General features: G+C 42.9%; 1 protein-coding gene across 1 annotated transcript in view; it reads right to left on the reverse strand.

Moving 5' to 3' along the window:
• Positions 1-22,604, reverse strand: part of CUL3 (cullin 3) — a 233,785-nt gene that overhangs the window by 50,219 nt on the left and 160,962 nt on the right. Inside the window, exons 9-12 of the mRNA XM_029615271.1 lie at positions 16,102-16,272; positions 8,940-9,047; positions 6,183-6,307; positions 5,486-5,582 (exon numbers count right to left, since the gene is read on the reverse strand). Of these exons, the coding sequence (XP_029471131.1) occupies positions 5,486-5,582; positions 6,183-6,307; positions 8,940-9,047; positions 16,102-16,272 (501 nt within the window). The remainder of the gene's footprint in view (positions 1-5,485; positions 5,583-6,182; positions 6,308-8,939; positions 9,048-16,101; positions 16,273-22,604) is intronic.

A 22,604-nucleotide genomic window follows, 5' to 3' on the forward strand; every position in this document is an offset into this window, starting at 1 on the left:
AGCCTTGACCTGTAGAGGTGGTGGTTTTCCTGCCTCTACGTAGGCTGCCTTGATAACTTCTTTAATCCAGCGGGCGATGGTCGGCCGTGAGGCCGCTTCCCCTTGCTTCTTCCCGCTGTGCAGGACGAACAGGTGGTCCGTCTTTCGTACTGCTTCTGACATTTCCAGGTATCTGGACAGCAGTCTGCCGATGTCGAGATGACGTAGTATTCGACCTTCTTCCGATTTCTTCAAACCTCCCATGGTAGGCAAGGATATGGTTTGGTTGAGGTGAAAGTGGGAGACCACTTTAGGTAAAAAGGAAGGAACTGTACGAAGATGGATAGCCTCTAGAGTGATTCTAAGAAATGGATCACGACAGGATAGTGCTTGTAGCTCTGAGATGCGGCGTGCTGAACACACAGCCAGCAAGAACACCATCTTTAAGGTTAACAAATGGAGAGACAGGCCTCGAAGGGGCCTGAAGGCTGATCCCGCTAGAAATTCCAATACTAGGTTAAGGTTCCACAAGGGCACTGGCCACTTCAGTGGCGGGCGAATGTGTTTAACTCCTTTCAGGACGCGTGAAACGTCTGGGTGCTGGGCAATGGATTTGCCGTCACGTCTGGGACCGTAGCAAGACAGTGCTGCTACCTGTACCTTGATGGAGCTGAGGGAGAGACCCTTCTGAAGTCCATCTTGTAGGAAGTCCAAAATGATAGGAATCTGTGCGGTATGCGAATTGGTGCTGTGAGAATCGCACCAGGCTTCAAAAATTCTCCAGATCCTGATATATGTTAGTGATGTGGAGAACTTGCGTGCTCGGAGGAGGGTATCTATCACCGGCTCAGAGTATCCTCTTTTCTTCAGTCTAGCCCTCTCAATGGCCAGACCGTAAGAGAGAATTGAGCTGGATCCTCGTGGAGAATGGGGCCTTGCCTTAGCAGGTCCCGGTATGGAGGCAGAGGTAGAGGATTCCCTGCCAGTAGTCTTCTCATGTCTGCGTACCAGGGTCTTCTTGGCCAGTCCGGGGCCACTAGAAGAACTAGACCTCTGTGTTGCTGAATCCTGTGAACAATGGCGCCCAACAGGGGCCATGGAGGAAATGCGTATAGCAGGATCCCCTGAGGCCACGGCTGTACCAGGGCATCGATCCCCTGAGCTTGAGGATCCCGCCTGCGGCTGAAATATCTGGGAACTTGAGCATTGGACCTGTCTGCTAATAGGTCCATGGCTGGCGTCCCCCAGTGATCCACAATTAACTGAAAGGCTGTGGGTGACAGCTGCCATTCTCCCGGGTTTAGGCGTTCTCTGCTGAGGAAGTCTGCCGCAGTGTTGTCCTTCCCGGCGATGTGTACGGTGGAGATGTCCTGAAGATTGGCTTCTGCCCAAATCATCAGGGGAGTTATTTCTAGGGACACTTGTTGGCTTCTGGTTCCGCCCTGTCAATTGATGTATGCCACTGTGGTGGCGTTGTCTGACTGCTCTGTTGCGAAGTCTATGGGCAAATCGCAGGCACGCTAGCCTGACTGCCCGTGCCTCCAGTCGGTTGATATTCCACCTTGACTCTTCTCTGGTCCACTGTCCTTGGGCGGTGAGCTCTTCGCAGTGCGCTCCCCATCCGTTCAGGCTGGCATCTGTGGTGAGCAGAATCCAGGTTTGGGAGGACATTCGTAACCCCCGGCTCAAGTGGCCGGGCTGTAACCACCAGCGTAGTTGCTTCCGCACTCTGGCTGGTAGAGGCAGGTGTATGGTGTAGTCCTGTGATCGTGGACTCCATCGAGATAGAAGGGCGCGTTGCAATAGTCTCATATGAGCCCGCGCCCATGGCACCACCTCCAGAGTGGATGCCATGAGGCCGAGGACTTGTAGATAATCCCGAGCTGTGGGCCGGCTGGCGCTCAGCAGGACCTGCAGATGATTCCGGAGTTTTGACTGTCTCTTGGAGGTCAGGCTGACCTTGTCGTCTTGGGTGTCGAATTGGACCCCTACATATTCCAGCAACTGGGATGGCTGTAGGGAACTCTTCTTTATGTTGACTACCCATCCCTAGGCTCTCCAGAAGAGCTATAACTCTGTTGGTTGCCCGGTGACTCTCTTCCAGTGACTTTGCCCTGATCAGCCAATCGTCCAGGTAAGGATGGACGAGGATTCCTTCCTTCCTGAGCGCCGCTGCCACTACAACTGTTACCTTGGTAAAGATCCGCGGCGCGGTGGCTAACCCGAAGGGTAAGGCCCGGAACTGGAAGTGCTGATTCAGGACTTTGAAGCGTAAATAGCGCTGGTGATCCCGATGGATTGGGATATGCAGGTAGGCTTCTGACAGATCTAGGGAGGTTAGAAACTCCCCTGGCTGCACTGAATTCTTGACAGACCGTAGAGTTTCCATGCGAAAGCTGGGGACCCGTAGGTGTCGATTGACTGACTTGAGGTCCAGGACGGGCCTGAAGGTGCCCTCTTTCTTGGGTACTATGAAATAAATGGAATAATGCCCAGAAGTTACCTCTTCCGCAGGTACTGGGATTATGGCTTTTAGGGCCAGGAGCCTCTGTAAGGTCACTTCTAGTGCCACTGTCTTGAGTGGCGAACAAGGAGATTCCACAAACTTGTTCGGCGGAAGCCGAAAGAAATCCAGGTAATATCCTTCCCGGATGATGGCGAGGACCCACTGGTCCGAAGTGATCTCGACCCACCTGCGATAGAAGAGGGTTAGCTTGCCCCCTATGGCTGCTACCCTCGGATGGGTCGGCTGATTGTCATTGTGGGTTACGGCCGGGGCCAGAACCTGGGCCGGTTCTCTTCTTGGTGTGCTTAGCCCGATAGGGCTGATTCCTGGCCTGAGAACGAGGTGCTTGATAGCGAGACTTGTAAGGGTTGAAGCGCTGCGAGTTTCTACCTCTGGATGGTCTAGAAACAGAACGCTGGTTCCTCCTTGACCTGTCTTCTGGTAGACAGGGTAACGGAGAAGCACCCCATTTAGTAGCCCAATTCTCAAGGTCGCTGCCGAACAGTAGGGAACCCTTAAAGGGCATTCTTGTGAGTCGAGTCTTGGAGGACGAGTCGGCCGCCCAATTGCGTAGCCAAAGCTGTCTTCTGGCTGCCACTGAGGAGGACACTCCCTTGGCTGCCGTACGGACGAGGTCGGATGCTGCGTCTGTGAGAAATGCGAGAGCCTGTGATAAACAGGAGCGCGTCACCACGGTGCAGCAAGTCGCGATTCGAAGGGACATGGCTGCTACCTCAAAGGCTTGTTTCAGAATGGTGTCCATGCGGTCATGCGCATCCTTGAGAGCCGGTCCCCCCTCCACCGGAATGGTGGTGCGTTTCACAACTGTGTTAATTATGGCGTCTACCCTGGGGCATGCCAGCAGTTCCTTGGCTGTCGGATCTAGAGGGTACATGCCAGACAAGGCCCGACCCCCTTTGAATGAGGCCTCCGGTGCCTTCCATTCCAGCTCGATTAGCTGCTGTGCTGCTTGTAGGAGGGGAAAGTGGTAAGCCGTTTGGCGCAGGCCCTCTAGCAGAGGGTTCTGTACAGGGACCCCTGGGGGGTCCTGGCCTGGAATGGCCAGCTCCGATAAGCATTGTGAGATCAGGCCCGGCAGATCTTCTCTACGAAAGAAGCGTCTCATGGTCCGATATGGTTCTATCTCCGAGGGAAGTTCATTCTCTTCGGGGGGGCTCCTCACTTACCTGTGAATAATCCGAATCCCCATGATTGGGGCTGTCGGGTGGTGAATGGCTGCGCCTAGGTCTCGAGGGTCCAGGGACCGGATCAACCGGGGCGGAAAGACCCATCCGAGGAGCAGACTGCATCTGGACAAAGGCGTGAATCCCCTTAAATAATTCCTCCCAGGAAAGCGAAGCCAGATCTGGCTGCAGGGGTACCAGGTCTCTCGGATTCCCTGGCTGCTCGCTGCGGCCTGCTAAGTCCGGAGTGTTCTCTAAGGAACCGCTGGGCTGGGACCGGTCCTGTCCTGGAACTGCCATGGCTTCCTCACATTGGGCACATAGGGAGTCTGCTTCCTCGCTCTGTGTGGCTCTAAGATTGCATGCTGAGCAGAGGCTTAGAGCGTTCATGCCTGATTCTGGGGGTGCCAGCTCCGCAGACGCAGTGGCCTTCTTATGCTCCATTTGCCTCAAATGTGGTGTCGTCCTACGATGTGCGCCTAAACACAGGCGCGTAACAGCCTGCGCCTATGAAACGGGCGTCTTATATAAACGTGCGCCTATAAACGTGCGTCTTAGCATATGTGCGCGTATCCTAGTAGCGTGCGCTCACAACGTGCGCCTATAAACGTGCGTCTTAGCATATGTGCGCGTATCCTAGTAGCGTGCACTCACAACGTGCGCCTATCGCGTGCGCTCACAACGTGCGCCTATCGCGTGCGCTCACAACGTGCGCCTATCTAGCAAAAGTGCTTAATTAGAAAAGAGAAGTAGGTAGGCAAAAAATGGCGACCTCCCAGGCGGGTGGCCTCGTAGGCAGGCCCAGTTAGTCCACACTTCCTCGGAGACCAAGTAAAGATGTACGCCTTACCTTGTCTTCGGCGCTTCCCGGCTGCGACCCGGGCGGTTTCCGGCTGCGGGGGAAGGGGAATACCTGCACCGCCGCGCTTAAGGAAGTGCACCCGCTGCCTCTAGGCCTCGCCCGAACCGCTTGGGGGCCAAGTCCACGCCGGGACCGAGGCTGCCTCTAGGCCGCGCCCGAGCCCTTCTCACTCGGGGGCTGGGTCCCTGCCGTGAACCGGCCACCGGACCGAGGCTTCTACCTCCGAGGGACCACGGAAGTCAGCTTGGGAAACTCAACTGGGTGAGTGACCGCCTGGTATCACCACAGGAGTGCGGGGCTCGTCTTCAGTAGATTTCTTCTCAGAATTTAGTCGATAGAATTTGGAAAACACGCTCAGCGAGCGTGGGTAGCTCCAAATTGCTTTGGAGACGGAAATTACTGAATTGCTTCACTTCCTGTGGGGGTATATGTACCCGTGCTGACGTCAGATCCGTCTCCAACTGCTAGCACGAGCACACTATACCCATTTGTTTTGAGTCCATCTGCTACATGCTAGGAAAACTTATTTCAGTATTCAATTAGGTTATTTAAGCAGCAGATGGCCTAATGGTTATAATAATGGACTTGAAACCAGACCAAGATTCAGATCCTGCTTCTGCTGCTGAGAACTTGGACCAAGCAAGGTCACTTTATCAAAATTGCCTCAAGTACTCAGATTGTAAATTTTCTCGATGTACTTTGCTGAAATGTGTTCTTGATAAAGGCCTTTTATAAATGCTAAAATAAATGCTGAGATTGTCCCCAAATGATTTTAAAATGAGCGGGCTTAGTTGTATGGCAATTGATAGTAAATGTTTTATCTATTTTGTGCCTCAAGATCAATCTAAAATATTCTTCACAAACAGTTGTTAAACAAGGGCAAAACAATAACTGTCTCTCCAAGTATGAAGTATCATAAAACTAAATAGAAAACTACATTTTTAATCACTATACCTTTTTAACAGGTCCATAAAAAGTGGCATTAAGGTCTGCAGAACCCATGTGGTGTTGGAGTGTCAACTGTCGACCACTGTGTTTGGCTAAATAAAATCTGAAATGTATAAAAATATACTTAACAGTAGAAAACAACTGATCTGGTCTTACTAGTCATTCCTGGTGCATCCACCTCAAAAAACAGACTTTATAGTATAAACATTCCTCATGCAACAAGGAAACAATGGATAGAATGCTTTTCCAACATCTCAATCACACTGAAAATCATGCACTATATATAAAAGTAAGTTGTTGTTTGTATGATGTAACTGTTGCCATACATCACTCTATACTGAATGTGCTGGGTGAGAAGGGTGGGACTATGGACTGCACAATTTGCTGGCCCCACCGACTTCCATGGCTAAAAGAGAGCCCAGGTCCTGATAACTAAAGCATTTGTGCCTCCCACAGTGCACTCAGAAGCCAGAGAAGGTAGCAAAGTCATGTTGGCTGCAGGATGAAATGAAACAGTCCATGCAGGCTAGAGGAGAGATGCAGTGGCAGAGATAGGAGAGGGAAATAATGTGGGCCTCTTTATACAAGTGGAGAGGCTGTGTCAGCCTGTCATTTTTGATTGGCCTTTTCAGCTAGAGTTTATTTGAAGGAAGAGTAACAAAGACTAGCTGACAATATGTATAAACCCAATTTTCCTTTTTACCTTCTAAATATTTCAAAAGCATGTCTGGGTGCTGGAGGGATGTTGCACTTTGGTGTGGCTGACTGAGTAGGCCAATAACCTGTTGTGAGAACTCGCACTGTAAGATCAACACCACCTAATGATACCTAAGCAAAATAAAGGAGGAGAAAATGTGAGTTCTAAGTAGACATATACTACAGTTATTGATAATTTGAAGGACTTGATTTTCTTAAAGTTTAACTAAATTGCAACATCAAGCAAGGTTATTTTTTTTTTCCTAATGAAAACACTCAAAATCTTCATAAAACCTTAAAATAAATTGATGCTATAGAATGTGTTTTTACTGATCTGCATTTTGATCTGGAAAGCAAACATGAGAACCAAACTAGTTTTGTGTATTATGGTAAAAGGTGCTTTGTGACAAAATCTGATATACTCTGTATTTCATTCTACAACACAGAAATAAAGTACACCACATTTCCCTTAAAAATAGCAAAATGAGGAGGACTTTGTAGTATTAAAAGGAGTTAACTGGCTCCAAGAAGAAGCATTCAACACTTCTCAATGCCCCCTACCCCTAACTCAATCTCTTCATCTTCCATGTTAAGGGGAAAGTAGGGCTCTTGTGGAGACATTTTTGCCAGCACAAGACAACTGTTAAATATAGTGGGATATTATGAAAGATCAGATGGCTGATTCAATCAAGTATGCTGCTTTGTTAATATGCATTTACCACAGCTCTCATTTCTAATGGGGTCTATTCACTAACAATGCATATTATCATGTATTAACAGGTGCTCAACTTTAGTGACTTAGCATGCAAATACTCAATCTGAAGTTCATTGTGTTAACATTTTAACTTTAAAGTACAAAGACAAGATTTCTATTCTTCAGAGTCTTGGATCTGGCCACAAATGCTGACTGAGGGACTGATGCAATAAGGGGCGCTAAAGCTATTGTGGGTTTTTATTCATGTTTTAGCTTGGTTTTTCAGCACTAATGCAGCCTTGATAAATAAAATGGGCTTTAGCGCCAAAATACCCACAGCAGGCTTAGCGTAGGTGTAAGCAAGAAACAGGTTAATAGCCTAATTAGCTATTACCCTTCAACACAAAGATGTGCTAAGCAAGAGACTGCCTAGCGCATCTCCTACTACTGTGAGGCGTTAAACTTCACACAGATGCCTTGACCAAAGCTCCCCCCCCCCCCCCCCCCCACACAAGGTCTGGCCTGATGGACCCAAGCAGTCCAGGTTGGACCCGGGGATCCTCTACCTGAAATGGTGCATTCAAAAGGTCCATGACTCAAAACAAAGCTTGCCAGAACCCAAATCCCCCCCTCGGCAATAAGCGAAGGAGTGAAAAAATTAATATTAAGTGTCAGGCAAATCAAATATTCAAATGCATCAAATGCCAGGAGACATGGCTATGTGCCCACAACTGCATTGACAATTGTAAGAGGCGCCATTATGAGCATCCGTTTCTGATACTTAGGATCCAGACCAGCACTAGCGGCTAACCTGACCAAAGGGGATTGGCCCTTTCACTGACAAGCGACAGTGAATGGATCAATAAGCAGTAAGTGAAGGAGTGAATATATTAAGTGCGCGACACTTAATATTCATTTTTTCACTCCTTCATTTACTGCCGAGGTGGGATTTGGAGTCTGGCAAGCTTTGTTTTAAGATGTGGACCTTCCGAATGCACTGTATGAGGTAGAGGACCCCTGGGTCCGACCCAGACTGCTTGACCCTTCACGCCAGACCTTGGGGGAGGGGGGCTGCTGGTGCTGGTCTGGATCTAAGTATCAGAAACCAGATGCTCATATTGGCACCCACTGCAATTGCTGCCGCCCGATGTAGTTGTGGGCGCAGCCACGTGTCCTGGCGCCCGATGCATTTGAGCATTAGGGACGCACACTCTTTCCCTAATGCGTGCATCCTTTTTAACACAGCATCAGGTGCCCAGAGAGGTGGCTGTGCGCGCATTAGGAAAATGGGCACTCAATACGAGCTCCCATTTTACCATGCGTTTTATTGCATCGGCCCCTGAGAATGATCAAATAGGAGTTCCTGGATGTGTAACATCGCTTTTATGGATAACTATTAAGAATGAATTTGGCTATAAAGGAAGATTAAAAATGTGTTCCCCCTTCATTTAATAAAACTTTTCACACAGTTTTATGTTACTATAAGAATCCAATCATAAACTGCATGTTCTCAAAAAGAATTTCACATAAGGAATGAAGCAACCAACATAACGACTTTTACCATGGCTGCACCATAGGGCACCACTAGTATAGCTATATAAAAAAAAAAAAACCAGTAGATGGTTTGTAATCTTATATCAAAGTCAGTATAACTTTTTTTTTTTTTTTTAAAGAGCATAAAGATTTCTCTGGTGGTATTACTGGAGCTGAGGTGCACCAACTCAGGTTTCCTGTATATTGATTTGCAAGACATGTGCAAGTGTCTTGCAAATCAAATATAGTGGTATCATCACCTGGGAAATACACAGTCATCACAGAAATATCATGTCTTGTGTTACCCACAGCTAAACAGCAACTGTTGTATTGCTACTAACAAATTTGTTAATATTTAAGTATACATAATAGCCAAAAAAAAAGTATTCTGACCCCCTGTCTTGTAAGATTGAAAAGATGCCGAAAGCAATCTGCTTCAAGTTACAATTACTTTTCAAAGACTAAGAATGGGTTTACTTTCTAATTGGTCTATTGTATACACTTGCACAAGAAAGAAAATGCATATCGGATTTTTACCCCAGTGGTCTGTAAATGCTGCCTGAATTCATCCATGGTTGTATTTGAGATGCTCATGTCCCTGAACATTCCTTCCAGTTTTGATGTAAACTGACATCCACACTCAGTCTACAACACCAAATAAATAAAGTCAACTTAGCATTCTACTGTAACAACTTTGCTCAATTTTTGTCTACAATAACAAATGCAGAAAAGCATTCTAAAACAAAAAAAATATGCAAAATAGTTTTTGGCTAAAACTATACCACATTGCATTTAAAAAACTGTACGCTTCAGGATCTCTAACTTAATAGCTTACTTTGTAAAAATGGATCATTCAGGTTAAACATTTATTTACCTTCCAACTTTCAGGTTAGAATTACTTTTCACATCTCATTAACATATAATGCTCAAGGGCTGCTTCAAACTATTTCATGCACACTGCCCAACAAAGTCAAACAAATGTGAGCACCAGTGAAAAGGACTGGGCTGGCCAAAGCAGAGTTCCTAATTAGGTATGGCTGACATTTTTTTCTAGGGGTGCCGCATTAAAAACGCAAGTTTCAGGGATGGTTGTCCATGTCTCCTTAATGCCATTACAAAAATTCTAGTTTTGGGTGGAATATAAACATTCTTTATGTAGCCATCCTGAAGTGTAAACAAAGGGAACCCCTTAAAAACAGATACTGTTAGATTACTAAACAGAATCCAGATAAGGATGACCAAGATATGTAGTTTGCATGGCACGCCACACAAAAACTTTAATGAAAAGTGCAATTCTTCTTAAATTGGACTACTGCATTGCACTTGTAGGTATCCGTTGTTCTTTTCCAAGTTCTGCTCCACTGCAGGCTAATTAAACTATAGAAGGTGCAGTATGCTAAGTTTGTATATGCATATATGATGGTTCCATATTCAGGTGTGGGAAAACCAGTTCATCACTTTCCTTACTCCCGGAGTTACGTTTAATAAGTCTGTAGCTGAGGATTATCCTGAGCACATAATCTGAACTATTAGCTTCTCGGTTAATTCATGCTGCAAGGTTCACCTTGACCAGATTTTGGAAAGGTGTTCCTTTGCTTAGCTCCTGGAGATAGAAATTGCTACTATAAACAGAATCACTTTATTAGTTCAGGGCGAAATGGAATGTTGCAATGCTATTTGGAGACCTTATTGGTCCTCTTTCTGAGCTTAGCTCATGATGTATGTTCCCTTTGTTCTTCTGGCTGAACTGTCACCAAAAATACAACTTTAAGAGTTAAAAAAAAAAAAAAAAAGCTTATATAGATTCAAAATGATACTTCATTAAAGCATTCCACAAAACATTCAAATTCCAAAAAGAAACTGGAAAAGAAAATATGGGCTTAGTCAACTTCAATCTCCTTATAAACAAAAATCTGAGTGGCGAGTTTACCTTTGATATCATATCTACTTGAAGTTGCTGCTACAAGAACTAAGGCCGGATTTTAAAACCCTGGCATGCGAAAATCCTGGGGTTTACGTGCGCCGGGCCCATTTTCAAATAGGCCCGGCCATGTGCGTAAACCCCGGGACGAATGTAAGTGCCGGGCTGGGGCTAGAGGCACCTGGTACAACAGCCATTTGCTGCTGTGCTGGCGCACGCAACTTGCTCCTGCTCCTTTGTAGGAGCAAAAAGTAAAATAAAAAAATAGGGGTAGCTAGGATAGGAATAGGGGGAGGGTAGGATAGGGGAAGGAGGTTAGGGTAGGGGGTTGGGAAGGAACTGGGGAAGGCCCCAATGTGTCGCCATGCGAATTTGCAAAATTATACCCCCCCTTGCGAGCGCCGACCCAGAATTTTAACACATGCATGCTCCAGCGTGCTCATGTTATAAAATTGCACATCAATGTGGGCATGTCAGGTAGCGCACGTGCATATTTTTTTAAAATCTACCCCTTAATGTACTAGAATGTTGGACTATATAGTAAGGTCTTTGAACAAAAATTCTAAAATAGATTCAATAGGAGCTTTGAAGGAATGACATTCATATATACCTGTGTTGTATTTTTCTAAACGTGGTAATGTGACTTTTTAGCAGATTGCTTGCTTTTTCCAAAAGGCCTTCATTGACTCTGAGAATATCTTCTTTACAGTAGTCTTCCTCTCAACTTACATACCATCAGGTTAAAGAATGAATGGTTAGGAGAAGGGAAGATCCTTGTGATGGGGACCTGGGACTCTTCTTTCATATCAGTACTAGAGAATTGTTATGGCATGATACTCATTGTGCCTACTTATAACACCTCACACTTTTTGTTCCAGAAAGTGACCACAAAGACCTATGACTGGCATTCCCCAGTTTGGGGTGATCCTTAGGAAAATGTCTGTGTTCCAATTCTCCAATATATAGACAGAAAAACTTAGCCAATATGCTTGAATATTCTGCTTGCCTGCAATATGAATAACTGAAGCGATATGAGGTTTTTCTGTCTATGAGAGAAGCTTGGATATCTTGGACATCCAAGCATACCTGGTGCCACCCTGCTGCTTGTTATATGAAATTGTCACAGTGTTGTCAGATTTTACTTTGCCACGACTGTCAAACAATGGTCTGATTTTTATATGGTATGAACTACCACTTCTATTGCTAATAAATTGACATGGACACATTTTCCCCATTGAGTCCAAAGACCCTAGGAGAAATGTATCACAAACATAGTTCCTTCAATCCTTCTCATATGCATTTGAGAAGATAAGTTTCCATGTCAGAGTGGCAAGAGGCATTTCCCTTTTTCTAAATTTGCTTTGGCTGTCCAAAATAATGAAAGACATTTGAATAATATAGTTTAAAACTGTTCTCAGAAAGTGGCTGCTCTTTGATAAGTCAGTTCTGAAAATTTGAACATGAAATTTTGCCCATGGGCCCATCCATATCTGATATGAATACTATGAGATCCACAATCTGTTGACACTATATTGCTGAGACATATTCTGACTTAGTGAGACTAAATTTATTACATATGAGAAGACTCTTCTTATGGTTTTTAAATTAGTCAAATGTGTTGAATCTTGTTCCCAGATACTTTTATGCAGGAGCCACGGAGCTTTTCTCTCAGTTATGAATCACTCATGTGCTTAGAGAAGAGTGAAGACTTGGTTCCTGTGAACTGCAGTTTGCACAAAATAATCTGCTCTGATAGCATGTTGTCTAGGTATGGAACACAATTTTCTCTTACTTCAGCAATCAGTGTGACAAGTACCTCTAATATTCTTGGAGCGAAGGCCGAATGGTATGGAAGCATATTAGTGATACTGATTATCACAAATCTACAATATTTATGGTGAATGGGAATGTGAAGATGTTCTTCTTGAAGATTTAATACATACAGGACCTTGTTTGATTCCCTGAATTATGGCTCAGAGATTCCATTAAAAATATTTTCTAATGAAAAATTTGTTTTGGTATTCAATTAGAAAGAACTCAGATTCCTTTAAAATAATGAAAACATTTGAATATATCCCTGGAAATGTTTCCTCGTGGGGAACTATTATAATACTGTTAAGGCTTTTGAATTGTTTGTTGAACATTTGGATTGTAAGGGAAAAGTGTGGGATTTTGAAAAAAAAAAAACCTATATCAAATACATATTTTTATAATATCTATAACCCACACATCTGAAATTGATTTTTTCCCAGATATCTTAAAATTTCAATAAGGTATGTATTTGGTAAAGTATTACTGCTGCCACTGCTGTCTGTTAGTAGACCTGGTGCTAGAAATGTGCTTGCCTTTAAAGTAAACTTTCCTGTAGAGAACTGAAAGTTTGAGTTTTCCTTTTCTTGAACTCTCTGAAGAAATCAATATTAATACTTGTGTAAGAAGGACGAAAAGCTTTTTTTGCCTTCAACCAAGTCCATAAGTATCTTTTCCAGTTGTGGCTCAAACTGCTCACTGCTCTCCTTCAAATGGAATGCCAATTAAGCAATCATCCCAGAGACACAAAATGGACAAACTCCTGAAAGAAAAGTCCATAAACCATTAAGGTGGACTTGAGAAAATCTACTGCGTACCCCTGCGATAAGCAGCATTGCATCTATCAATCTTTTGGGATCCTGCCAAGTACTTGTGACCTGGATTGGCCACTGTTGGAGACAGGATGCTGGGCTTTATGGAACTTTGGTCTGACCCAGTATGGCAGATCTTATGTTCTAACCTTTAGTACACAGGCCTCTAACTGTAGCTTAGTTGAAAATTCAGCAGACAAATTTCAAAGATAGAGTACTCTTTTGCCTGCTGTTAGCTACTATAGCTTTTGTAGACAAACATTTTATCTACAGTCTTCTATGAATCTTGATAAATTAAAAATGAATAAGTACTAACTGGTAAGAGACTGGAAATTGGGAGTCACTGATTCAATTTCCTGTTCAACAAATTTAAATGCATCTAATCATTGCTTTGGATGTGTACATAGATAAGGCAGATTAAAGAGAGAAACTATTCATATACTCTCATATACTCTTAAGTATGCTGCCATTCTGCAATCCATATCTTTTATAATAGAAGTTTCCAAAAGGACTGTGGTACATTAAGTCAGATTGGCAACAGCTGAATCTATATAAGGGCAATTGAACTAACTGAAAGCTGTGTCTTTTTTGTTAAGATTTTAAAAAAAGCTTTTGGAATATATCTTTTATGGTCCAAATTTTTTTATTCATTTTTAATCATTTCCAAAATTGCAAGATGTCTGCTTTTTGCTGTGTGCTCAGTGAGCTGTACTAAATGCATAGTTTTTTTTTCCAAATAAAATCTCATGAAGACCTTAGCACTAACTCTGAACTTAAAATCTTGTTAGTGCTAAGGTCTTCATGAGGAAACTTGTACTGTATTAGAATTATCAAAAAGTCCTTCAGATTTAGATTGCTCTATTTCTTTTTCAAATGAGTCAGCATTTTCTAGGGAGGATCCATGCAAAGCATGAGCCTACTGAATATGGATCACAAGAGAATCCTCTGAAATCTGTGGTTTGTTTCGTTTTTGTCAAGAGTCAGTAAAAGTTTTGTTTAGCCATGCAACACCTTCAGGGTGCGGAGCTAACTGGGGTTGAATATCCTGTGAGTGGATAGTCCTATTAACACCCCCCCATATCCCTACGCTCCTACCTGACCAGCAGCATCTGTTCTGAGGCCCCTCTAAGGATTCTGCTCCTCATTCAGCAGATAAAATGAACCTGTTTTCAACAAGTGCATCGTCTGAATCATGTTTTCTCCTTCTAGAGGTATTTTTGTGCTTCTCAGATATGACTATTTGAATGTTTTGGCAGTGAGGAATTTTTAAACAAACCCTTAGAAAAACAGAAAAAACTCTAATCACAGTAAACATTAGTGACAACTCCCAGGTTCCTACTCAGCAGGTCCCTATCTATGATGAGTAGGAACCTGGGAGCTCTTGGGTTTTAAGGGGTTTTTGTATGTTGATGATGTGTAATTAGTTGTTCCAGCAGGAATTGATCCAGAGAGTACCTTGGAAAGAGTTAATGCAGGTTTCTGTGCTTCTTTGTGAATAAACTTATTTTGAATGTGGGCAAAAGAGACTGGTTACATACTGGAGCAGTGGACAACCTAGGGGATTCACTTAAATTGAAAGTAAATGTGACATTCTGTAATGGACAGAGAATAAGGATCCTGCCAGGTACCTGTTACCTGGATTGGCCACTATTGGAAACAGAACATTGGGCTTAATGGACTTTTGGTTTGACCTAGTATGTAGTCTTATGTTCTTATTTGGGAGTGATGGCTGATGAAATGATTAATTTTGATTTTCACATTTCCTTGGTGGTTCCGAAAACTCTTAGGCTTAGATTGTTGAAGAAATTGATGTTTTTTGAGTGGTGGTTCAGGCTTTTGTCTTACCTTTGCTGGATTACTGCACTGTTTTATTGGTGGATTTGCTGAATAAGAGTATTCAACGCCTGCAAGTGATGCCAAATATGGCAGCCAGGTTGATTTTAGTTTATCCAAGAACAGTAAGTGCTACCCCAGTGTTGTGACAATTGCACGGACTCCCACTACAGCAGAGGCAAACTTCAAAATGATGAGTCTAATGTTTAAGGCAGCTCAGAGGACAGGAAACATTGCACTTGCAGCAGTTGGTTAAAAGTTATATGCCAAATTGGAACCTACGATCTGCCACTGGGGCTCTGAGTTCCATCAGCTCAGGAGGTCTCTAAGGTGACTCTTTGTAAGAGGAGTTTTTCCTTTATGGGTCATGAGTTCTGTAACTCAGCACTACTGGATGTAAAGATGGAGTGAAATTATTTAGTTTTCAGAAAGAGGGTGAAATCTTGGCTGTTTACATATTAACAACCAAGAAGGGGCTGGATGTCCAACACAGTAGAATAGCTTAGTTTTATAAGTAAGGCATTCATCCATTTTAAAGTCATTAGTTATGTTTTTCATTTTAATGTAATTTTATATTTTTTGTATTTCTTGCACATTTTATGTTGTAAACCATATCGGCCAGATCTGGTACTTGCGTGAGAGATATAAAAGCCAAGAAATAAATTCATTAGGCCCTGATGAAATCAAGCAGCACTAAAAGATCCTTAAACCCTCTTTTGCTGGAAGGTTTTAGTCTTCTTTTCAATCTTGTGAGAACAGTGTGGCGCATATGGCCATATTGCACTAGTCAATGAACAAATACTGAGGCAGAAAAGGTCATGATGATGTCATTGAGAGATTCAGATTTTAGCACAAGGGCGCAGCAGGAAGAAGCTAGTGGTCAGACACTTTAAAGCTATATAAAACCCACTGTGTACAATGGGATGGGAGTATAACAGAAATGGCATACTGCAACAAGTTCAGCAGATGGCTGGAGTGTTACTGGAATGGACAACCATTTTGATGAATACTGATGAAAAATTAAGATGGTGCCTTTCTCCATCTTATTAGTGTTATACACCCAAGGAATGCATTTCAACTTGATGTGCAACTTTAAAAAAACAAAACAAACCAAAAACAAAAAAAACACATACAAGACAAAAAAAAAAAGCACATTACATGATCAATAAAATTTCAACAGAAAAAATGCTTACAAAGAAATGAGTTCAGTTGACATTGACTGACAAACTGATTTTTTAAATCTTAAAAGCTTGTTTGAAATTAAATTTAGTTTAAATGCACACTCTCAAAACTTCACGCTTTAAAACATTAAAAGTTATCTTACTTTTAACTTGGAGATCATATTTTTCTCAGAATCATCAGATACGCTTTTGTTTGTAAGCAGTCTTCTTGCCAAGTGCTGTTTATAATAACGTTCAAAAACATCCTTTTCCTGCATGAATCTAAACAGGACCATTGCTTTGTCCAATATAGTTTCTACTTCTTGCTCTGTCAGCTGTAAAAGCAAAAACAAAAACAAAAAGTGATACTAATTTCCTTACTGTGTTAGTAAAACAATCACATGGAGTTGCAGGAATGAGTATTATATTAAATCACGCTTCAACACTACACCTAACTTAAAACACATAAGAAACTATGAAATCTAAAAATGCTTTTCACACAAACTATATTCCAAAATGCTTTACAAAGAAAATAACTGCTGGTCTTGAGACAGAAAGTTGACATTTAAGCATCAGACAATAGTACCCTATTGCGAGTGATGAGAGGAAAGATTCAGTGATCATGGGATTTAAAAGGAATGAATGAAAACAAATGCTGAGAAATGTGCCACTCTTTCTTTAGATATCAAAGTCTTTTGCCATATAAAAAGTTTTATGTACAGTGCTTTATAAAAGTCTTCATTCTCGAACATTTTTCACAGCTGCCTTAAAATACAAATCAGAAAGCATTAAACTAGGAGTTTGTTTCACTGATCTACACAATATTCCCTACATTTTCACCACTGAAGAACAATTATAGAAATACTGCAAGTCTCTTCAGAACCAACTTCTCAGCTTAGTGATTCTCAAATCTGTCTTCTGGACCTTTCAACCAGTTCAGCAAATCCATAATGACCCATTCACTGTGGGATCCTAGGGACAGGTATTAGAACCACTTTTCAGCATCTGACTCCTCCATCTTTTAAGGAGGAATATAAGAAGAGGCTGGTATGGGAACTACTGAAGTCAAAGAGGCATCTTCTACAGGTTTATTAATAAGTCAATCCAGAATTAAGGATGGACTTATTAATAAACCTGCATACAAGTGACCAAACCAGCTCTCAATGCAGTGCAATTAGTCTGCACAATAATTGATGCCAGCATACCAACCACCCATAGAAATATCAAAAGTGTTAGATTGCAGGAGGAGAAGCAAGATGGCGGCAAGAAGCAAGCCATGGAAGCTGTTGTGCCGACCCTTTCATTACCTGTTAAGAAATTTCTGCATAGATGGCTCGTAAACAGAAATGCAAAATGAGGGCATTCCCTGCCGAACCTTCTCGCTTGCCTGGCCAGCAGACAATCACAGCTTTCATGGTTTTGGTTCCTGGTATTATTGGTGGTGATATCCCCATTGCCAGGCTCTGTGAAGGAGCATTGGCCCTGCCAGGAGAGGTTTGCCTCAGACTCTGGGACCATGATTATCAGCCAGCGGTTAGATATGATACATCCCATGATATCACATCAGCACTGGATGACAAATCCCCGGCATCTGTGCAGGAGGGAGCCAAGATGTTTTCAGTATCTTTCTTACTTGCAACCCTGGCTTTAAAAGAGTTTCCCCATGTTCCAGATGCTCTGCAGCGGATCCTGGTTTCTTCAGTGGATTCCAATTCTGCACCTGTTGGTGACATTTCTGGTTTTCGATCTCCAGATAGTTCTATTGTTGGTGACTTTCCTCAATTATTGAATAAACTGGCTGTGGTAACACTGGACAATTTGTAGGAGCTTGTGTCTAAATTTGGCCAGATATCTGCCCCAGTTATGAAAATAGACTCCCTTTCCTCAAAATTGGTGCCTCAGGTCTCCATGGATGAGCTATCTATACAGGAATATTAGAATGCTCTCTCTCCTCTCAAAGAAGATATGAAAATATTTCAAGGAGCTCAGTCTTCTATGACTCAGGAGTAGGGTGCCCTCTCCTGCAGGATTCAGTATTTGGAAAAAGCCTTTTGGAGGCTTACCTTCATATCTTGTATTTTCCCAATATTATGGGGTAGCTTCCCATGTTGACTCTTACAAGATACTTTATTGAACTATTACATATGCCTTCCGAGACACTTCCTTCTGTCAACAAAGTTATGTTTCTTCCATCGTTCTCTTGTCCTATTGCTTCATCTGATCATGATGGTCCTAAAGACTGAATATTGGAGGATGGCCAATGTAACCCCAATATTTAAAAAAGGCTCCAGGGGTGATCCGGGTAACTATAGACCAGTGAGCCCGACTTCAGTGCCGGGAAAAATAGTGGAAACTATTCTCAAGATCAAAATCGTAGAGTAATAGAAAGACACGGTTTAATGGAACACAGTCTTGCCTAACAAATCTGCTTCATTTTTTCAAAGGGGTTAATAAACATGTGGATAAAGGTGAACCGGTAGATGTAGTGTATTTGGATTTTCAGAAGGTGTTTGACAAAGTCCCTCATGAGAGGCTTCTACGAAAACTAAAAAGTCATGGGATAGGAGGTGATGTCCTTTCGTGGATTACAAACTGGTTAAAAGACAGGAAACAAAGATTAGGATTAAATGGTCAATTTTCTCAGTGGAAAAGGGTAAACAGTGGAGTGCCTCAGGGATCTGTACTTGGACTGGTGCTTTTCAATATATATATATAAATGATTTGGAAAGGAATATGACGAGTGAGGTTATTAAATTTGCGGATGATACAAAATTATTCAGAGTAGTTAAATCACAAGTGGACTGTGATACATTACAGAAGGACCTTGCAAGACTGGAAGATTGGGCATCCAAATGGCAGATGAAATTTAATGTGGACAAGTGCAAAGTGTTGCATATAGGGACAAATAACACTTGCTGTAGTTACACGATGTTAGGTTACATATTAGGAGCTACCACCCAGGAAAAAGATCTAAGCATCATAATGGATAATACTTTAAAATTGTCGGCTCAGTGTGCTGCAACAGTCAAAAAAGCAAACAATGTTAGGAATTATTAGGAAGGGAATAGTTAATAAAACGGAAAATGTAATAATGCCTCTATATCACTCCATGGTGAGACCACACCTTGAATACTGTGTACAATTTGGTCGCCGCATCTCAAAAAAGATATGGTTGCGATGGAGAAGGTACAGAGAAGGGCAACCAAAATGATAAAGGGGATGGAACAGCTCCCCTATGAGGAAAGGCTGAAGAGGTTAGGGCTGTTCAGCTTGGAGAAGAGACGGCTGAGGGGGGATATGATAGAGGTCTTTAAGATAATGAGAGGTCTTGAACAAGTAGATGTGAAACGGTTATTTACACTTTCGAATAATAGAAGGACTAAGGGGCATTCCATGAAGTTAGCAAGTAGCACATTTAAGACTAATCGGAGAAAATTATTTCACTCAACACACAAAGCTCTGGAATTTGTTGCCAGAGGATGTGGTTAGTGCAGTTAGTATAGCTGGGTTCAAAAAAGGTTAGGATAAGTTCTTGGAGGAGAAGTCCATTAACGACTATTAATCAAGTTCACTTAGGGAATAGCCACTGCTGTTAATTGCATCAGTAGCATGGGATCTTGCCAGGTTCTTGTGGCCTGGTTTGGCCTCTGTTGGAAACAGGATGCTGGGCTTGATGGATCCTTGGTCTGACCCAGCATGGCAATTTCTTATGTTCTTAATTCAGCTCATATGCTTAATTCGACTGAATTCCTGCAGACTTATGGACTCAAAATTATTGAGCAGGCTATGTGTTACTGGTTTCTTTCATTACGGATATGATTTGAGTAAAGATATGGCTTCATATTTTAGGAATCTGAATGTTAATTTTCAAGGCCAATTAATGAGAACTATTCTGGACTTATCTCGTCTCACCCAGAAGAGAAGAAAGGGTTTTTTTGTTGCTTAGAAAGGCTTAACATTGAGTGCCTCTCATTTTACGTTATCCTTGTAAATGTTTTGTTAAATATCGTACAGACTTGTTTTCTTTTCTTCTGAGCAACTTAAGTCCTTTATAGATGCTAGAAATGTTTAAAATCTTCACCTGCTACTACGGTTAAACCAGTAGTTTTGATTTACTATTATAGGAATCGTTGTTCTTGCTTATGTTATTTGCCTATCTTAGTTTTCTTATATTCTCCTAATGGTAGTTCTCCTCCCATTACTTTCGATGATAGGGGATACTTAATGAGAAATTACTACTTACCTGAATTTCCTTTTCTTTAGGAATCCAGAACAAGTGGGTTATGCATCCCTACCAGCAGATGGAGATGAAGCAAACTGACATTACAGTGCATACAGCCCTGCAGTGACACCAGCCTGTCCAGTATCAAGTGAAACTCAGTGACCACCTTCAGTAAAAAAGAAGGAACAGTATACAGCTGTACCGCTCCTGGAGTCACCTGAAGGAAAGGCTCACAGCAAGACAAGGCTTGGAGTTCAGAAACAACTAAGCACAAAGCAAACTGCCACAAGAAACACAGTTTTCGAGGTCAGTAAACCTCAAGGACAGGGTACACGCTGGTCTAAACGTAGGACCTGCCAAGAAATCCAATACCAAATTAAGACTCCAAAAAGGCACTGAAAACCGCAAGGGAGGACGAAGATGGTTCACTCCTTTCAGAAAATGGGTCACATCAGGATGAGCCAACAAGAATCTACCATTTACCTGACCTTGAAACAGGCAAGAGCCGCTATTTGCACCTTCAAGGAACTGAGAGCCAAGCCTTTATTGAAGCCATCCTGCAAAAATTCCAAAATGAGCGGAATCTTGATTAAGAAAGGAAGAGTACCTCAATCTTCACACCAGGCCTCAAACACTCTCCAAACCTGCACATAGGCCAAGGAAGTGGAGAACTTTCTACCTCTCAGTAAGGTGGAAATCACTGCCACAGAGTACCCCCGCTTCAGCAAGCGATCCCTTTCAAGGGCCATACTATAAGACAAAATTGAGTCAGATCTTCATGAAGGATAGGATCCCTGCTGCAACAGGGTCCTGTGCGCCAGAAGTCAAGAGGCGAATCCACCAGGAGCCTCCACAGATCTGCATACCATGGTCTCCTGGGCCAGCCTGGAACTACCAAGAGCACCATCCCTCTTTGGCACTCAGTCCTCTGAACCAATATGTCCAACATGGGCCACAGAGGTAAGGCATACAGTAACTTGTCTTCCGGCCACTCCTGCACTAAGGCATCCATCCCGAATTACTTCAGATCTCTCATGTGGATGAAGAATCGCAGCACATTTGCATTGTACAAAGTCGCCAAGAAGTCTAGGAACAGAAGACCCCAGCGGTCCACAATCAGCTGAAACGCCTTGTCTGACAATGCCCACTCCTGGATCCAGACTCTCCCTGCTGAAAAAGTCTGCCCTTATGTTGTCTCTTCCTGTGTGTGAGGCTGAAATCATTTGGAGATGCACATCTGCCCATTCCATAAGTTGATCTATTTCCAGTGACACTTGTTGCTCTTGGTACCTCCCTGCTGACTGATGTAACCTAAGGTCGTTATGTTGTCCGACATTCAGACCGATCGACCTTTCAGCCTGTCGCCAAACTGTAAACATGCCAACCGGAACACCCTGGCTTCCAGCCGATTGATGTTCCAGAAAGTCTCTTCTGCATTCCAGCATCCTTGCGCTGTCAGCTCCTGATAGTGAGCTCCCCAACAAAGGAGACTCATGTCCATTGTCAATACCAGCCGGTCCGGTGGAGCTAGGAGACTCCCCTCCTAAAATGATCCATCTGCAGCCACCAATGCAGTTGGGAGGAGACCTCCATCGGCAAGTGGAGCCAAACTGAATATTCATGAGACTGCAAATTCTACCGAGACAGCAGGATGCACTGCAGATTTATATATCGACTTTTTATGCGAGCATATCAAATCGGTTTACAGTAGTTAGCAATTAATCATTTAAAATTATTTGCATTTCCAAAGAAGAAAGAAGTAAATACATTATTTCATAATATAATTAACATAGCAAACTAAATAGTATGCTAAATAATCAAAATTTAAACACTTAGAGAGGTAGTATAGTTAGGGTAGAGATAGTATAATAAAAAAAATATACATACGTGCCTTTGCCCACGGTACCACTTCCAGGGTTGCTGCCATTAAGCCAAATACCTGCAGGTAAGACCACATGGTTGGGCGCAGAGTGTTCATCAACAGACAGAGCTGTGGCAGCAACTTCTGAATTCGAGCTTCTGGCAGGAAAACCTTGTCCAGCTTCGTATCAAACCAAACCCCGAGGTATTCCAATGACTGAGCAGGCTGAAGACTGCTTTTGGCCAGGTGCACTACCCAGCCGAGCTCCGCAACAAGAAAATCACCTTGTGAGTTACCAGGCGGCTCTCTTCCAGCAACTTGGCTGGAATCAGCCAGTCATCCAAATATGGGTGTACTAGGATTCCATCCTCTTTCAACTCTGCCACAACTACTACCATTACCTTGGAAAAGGTTCTGGGAATGGTGGCCAGACCAAAGGGCAGCGCCCGAAACTGAAAGTGGCATCCCAGAACTTCAAACCGCAAGAAGTGTTGATGTTCTAGTTGAATTGGAATGTGTAGGTACACCTCGGATAGATCCACGACCATTATCACTGAGCGCAACATTTCCATGCAAAAAATGCT

Source organism: Rhinatrema bivittatum, chromosome 9, assembly GCF_901001135.1.
Source record: "Rhinatrema bivittatum chromosome 9, aRhiBiv1.1, whole genome shotgun sequence".
NCBI classification, from domain to species: domain Eukaryota; kingdom Metazoa; phylum Chordata; class Amphibia; order Gymnophiona; family Rhinatrematidae; genus Rhinatrema; species Rhinatrema bivittatum.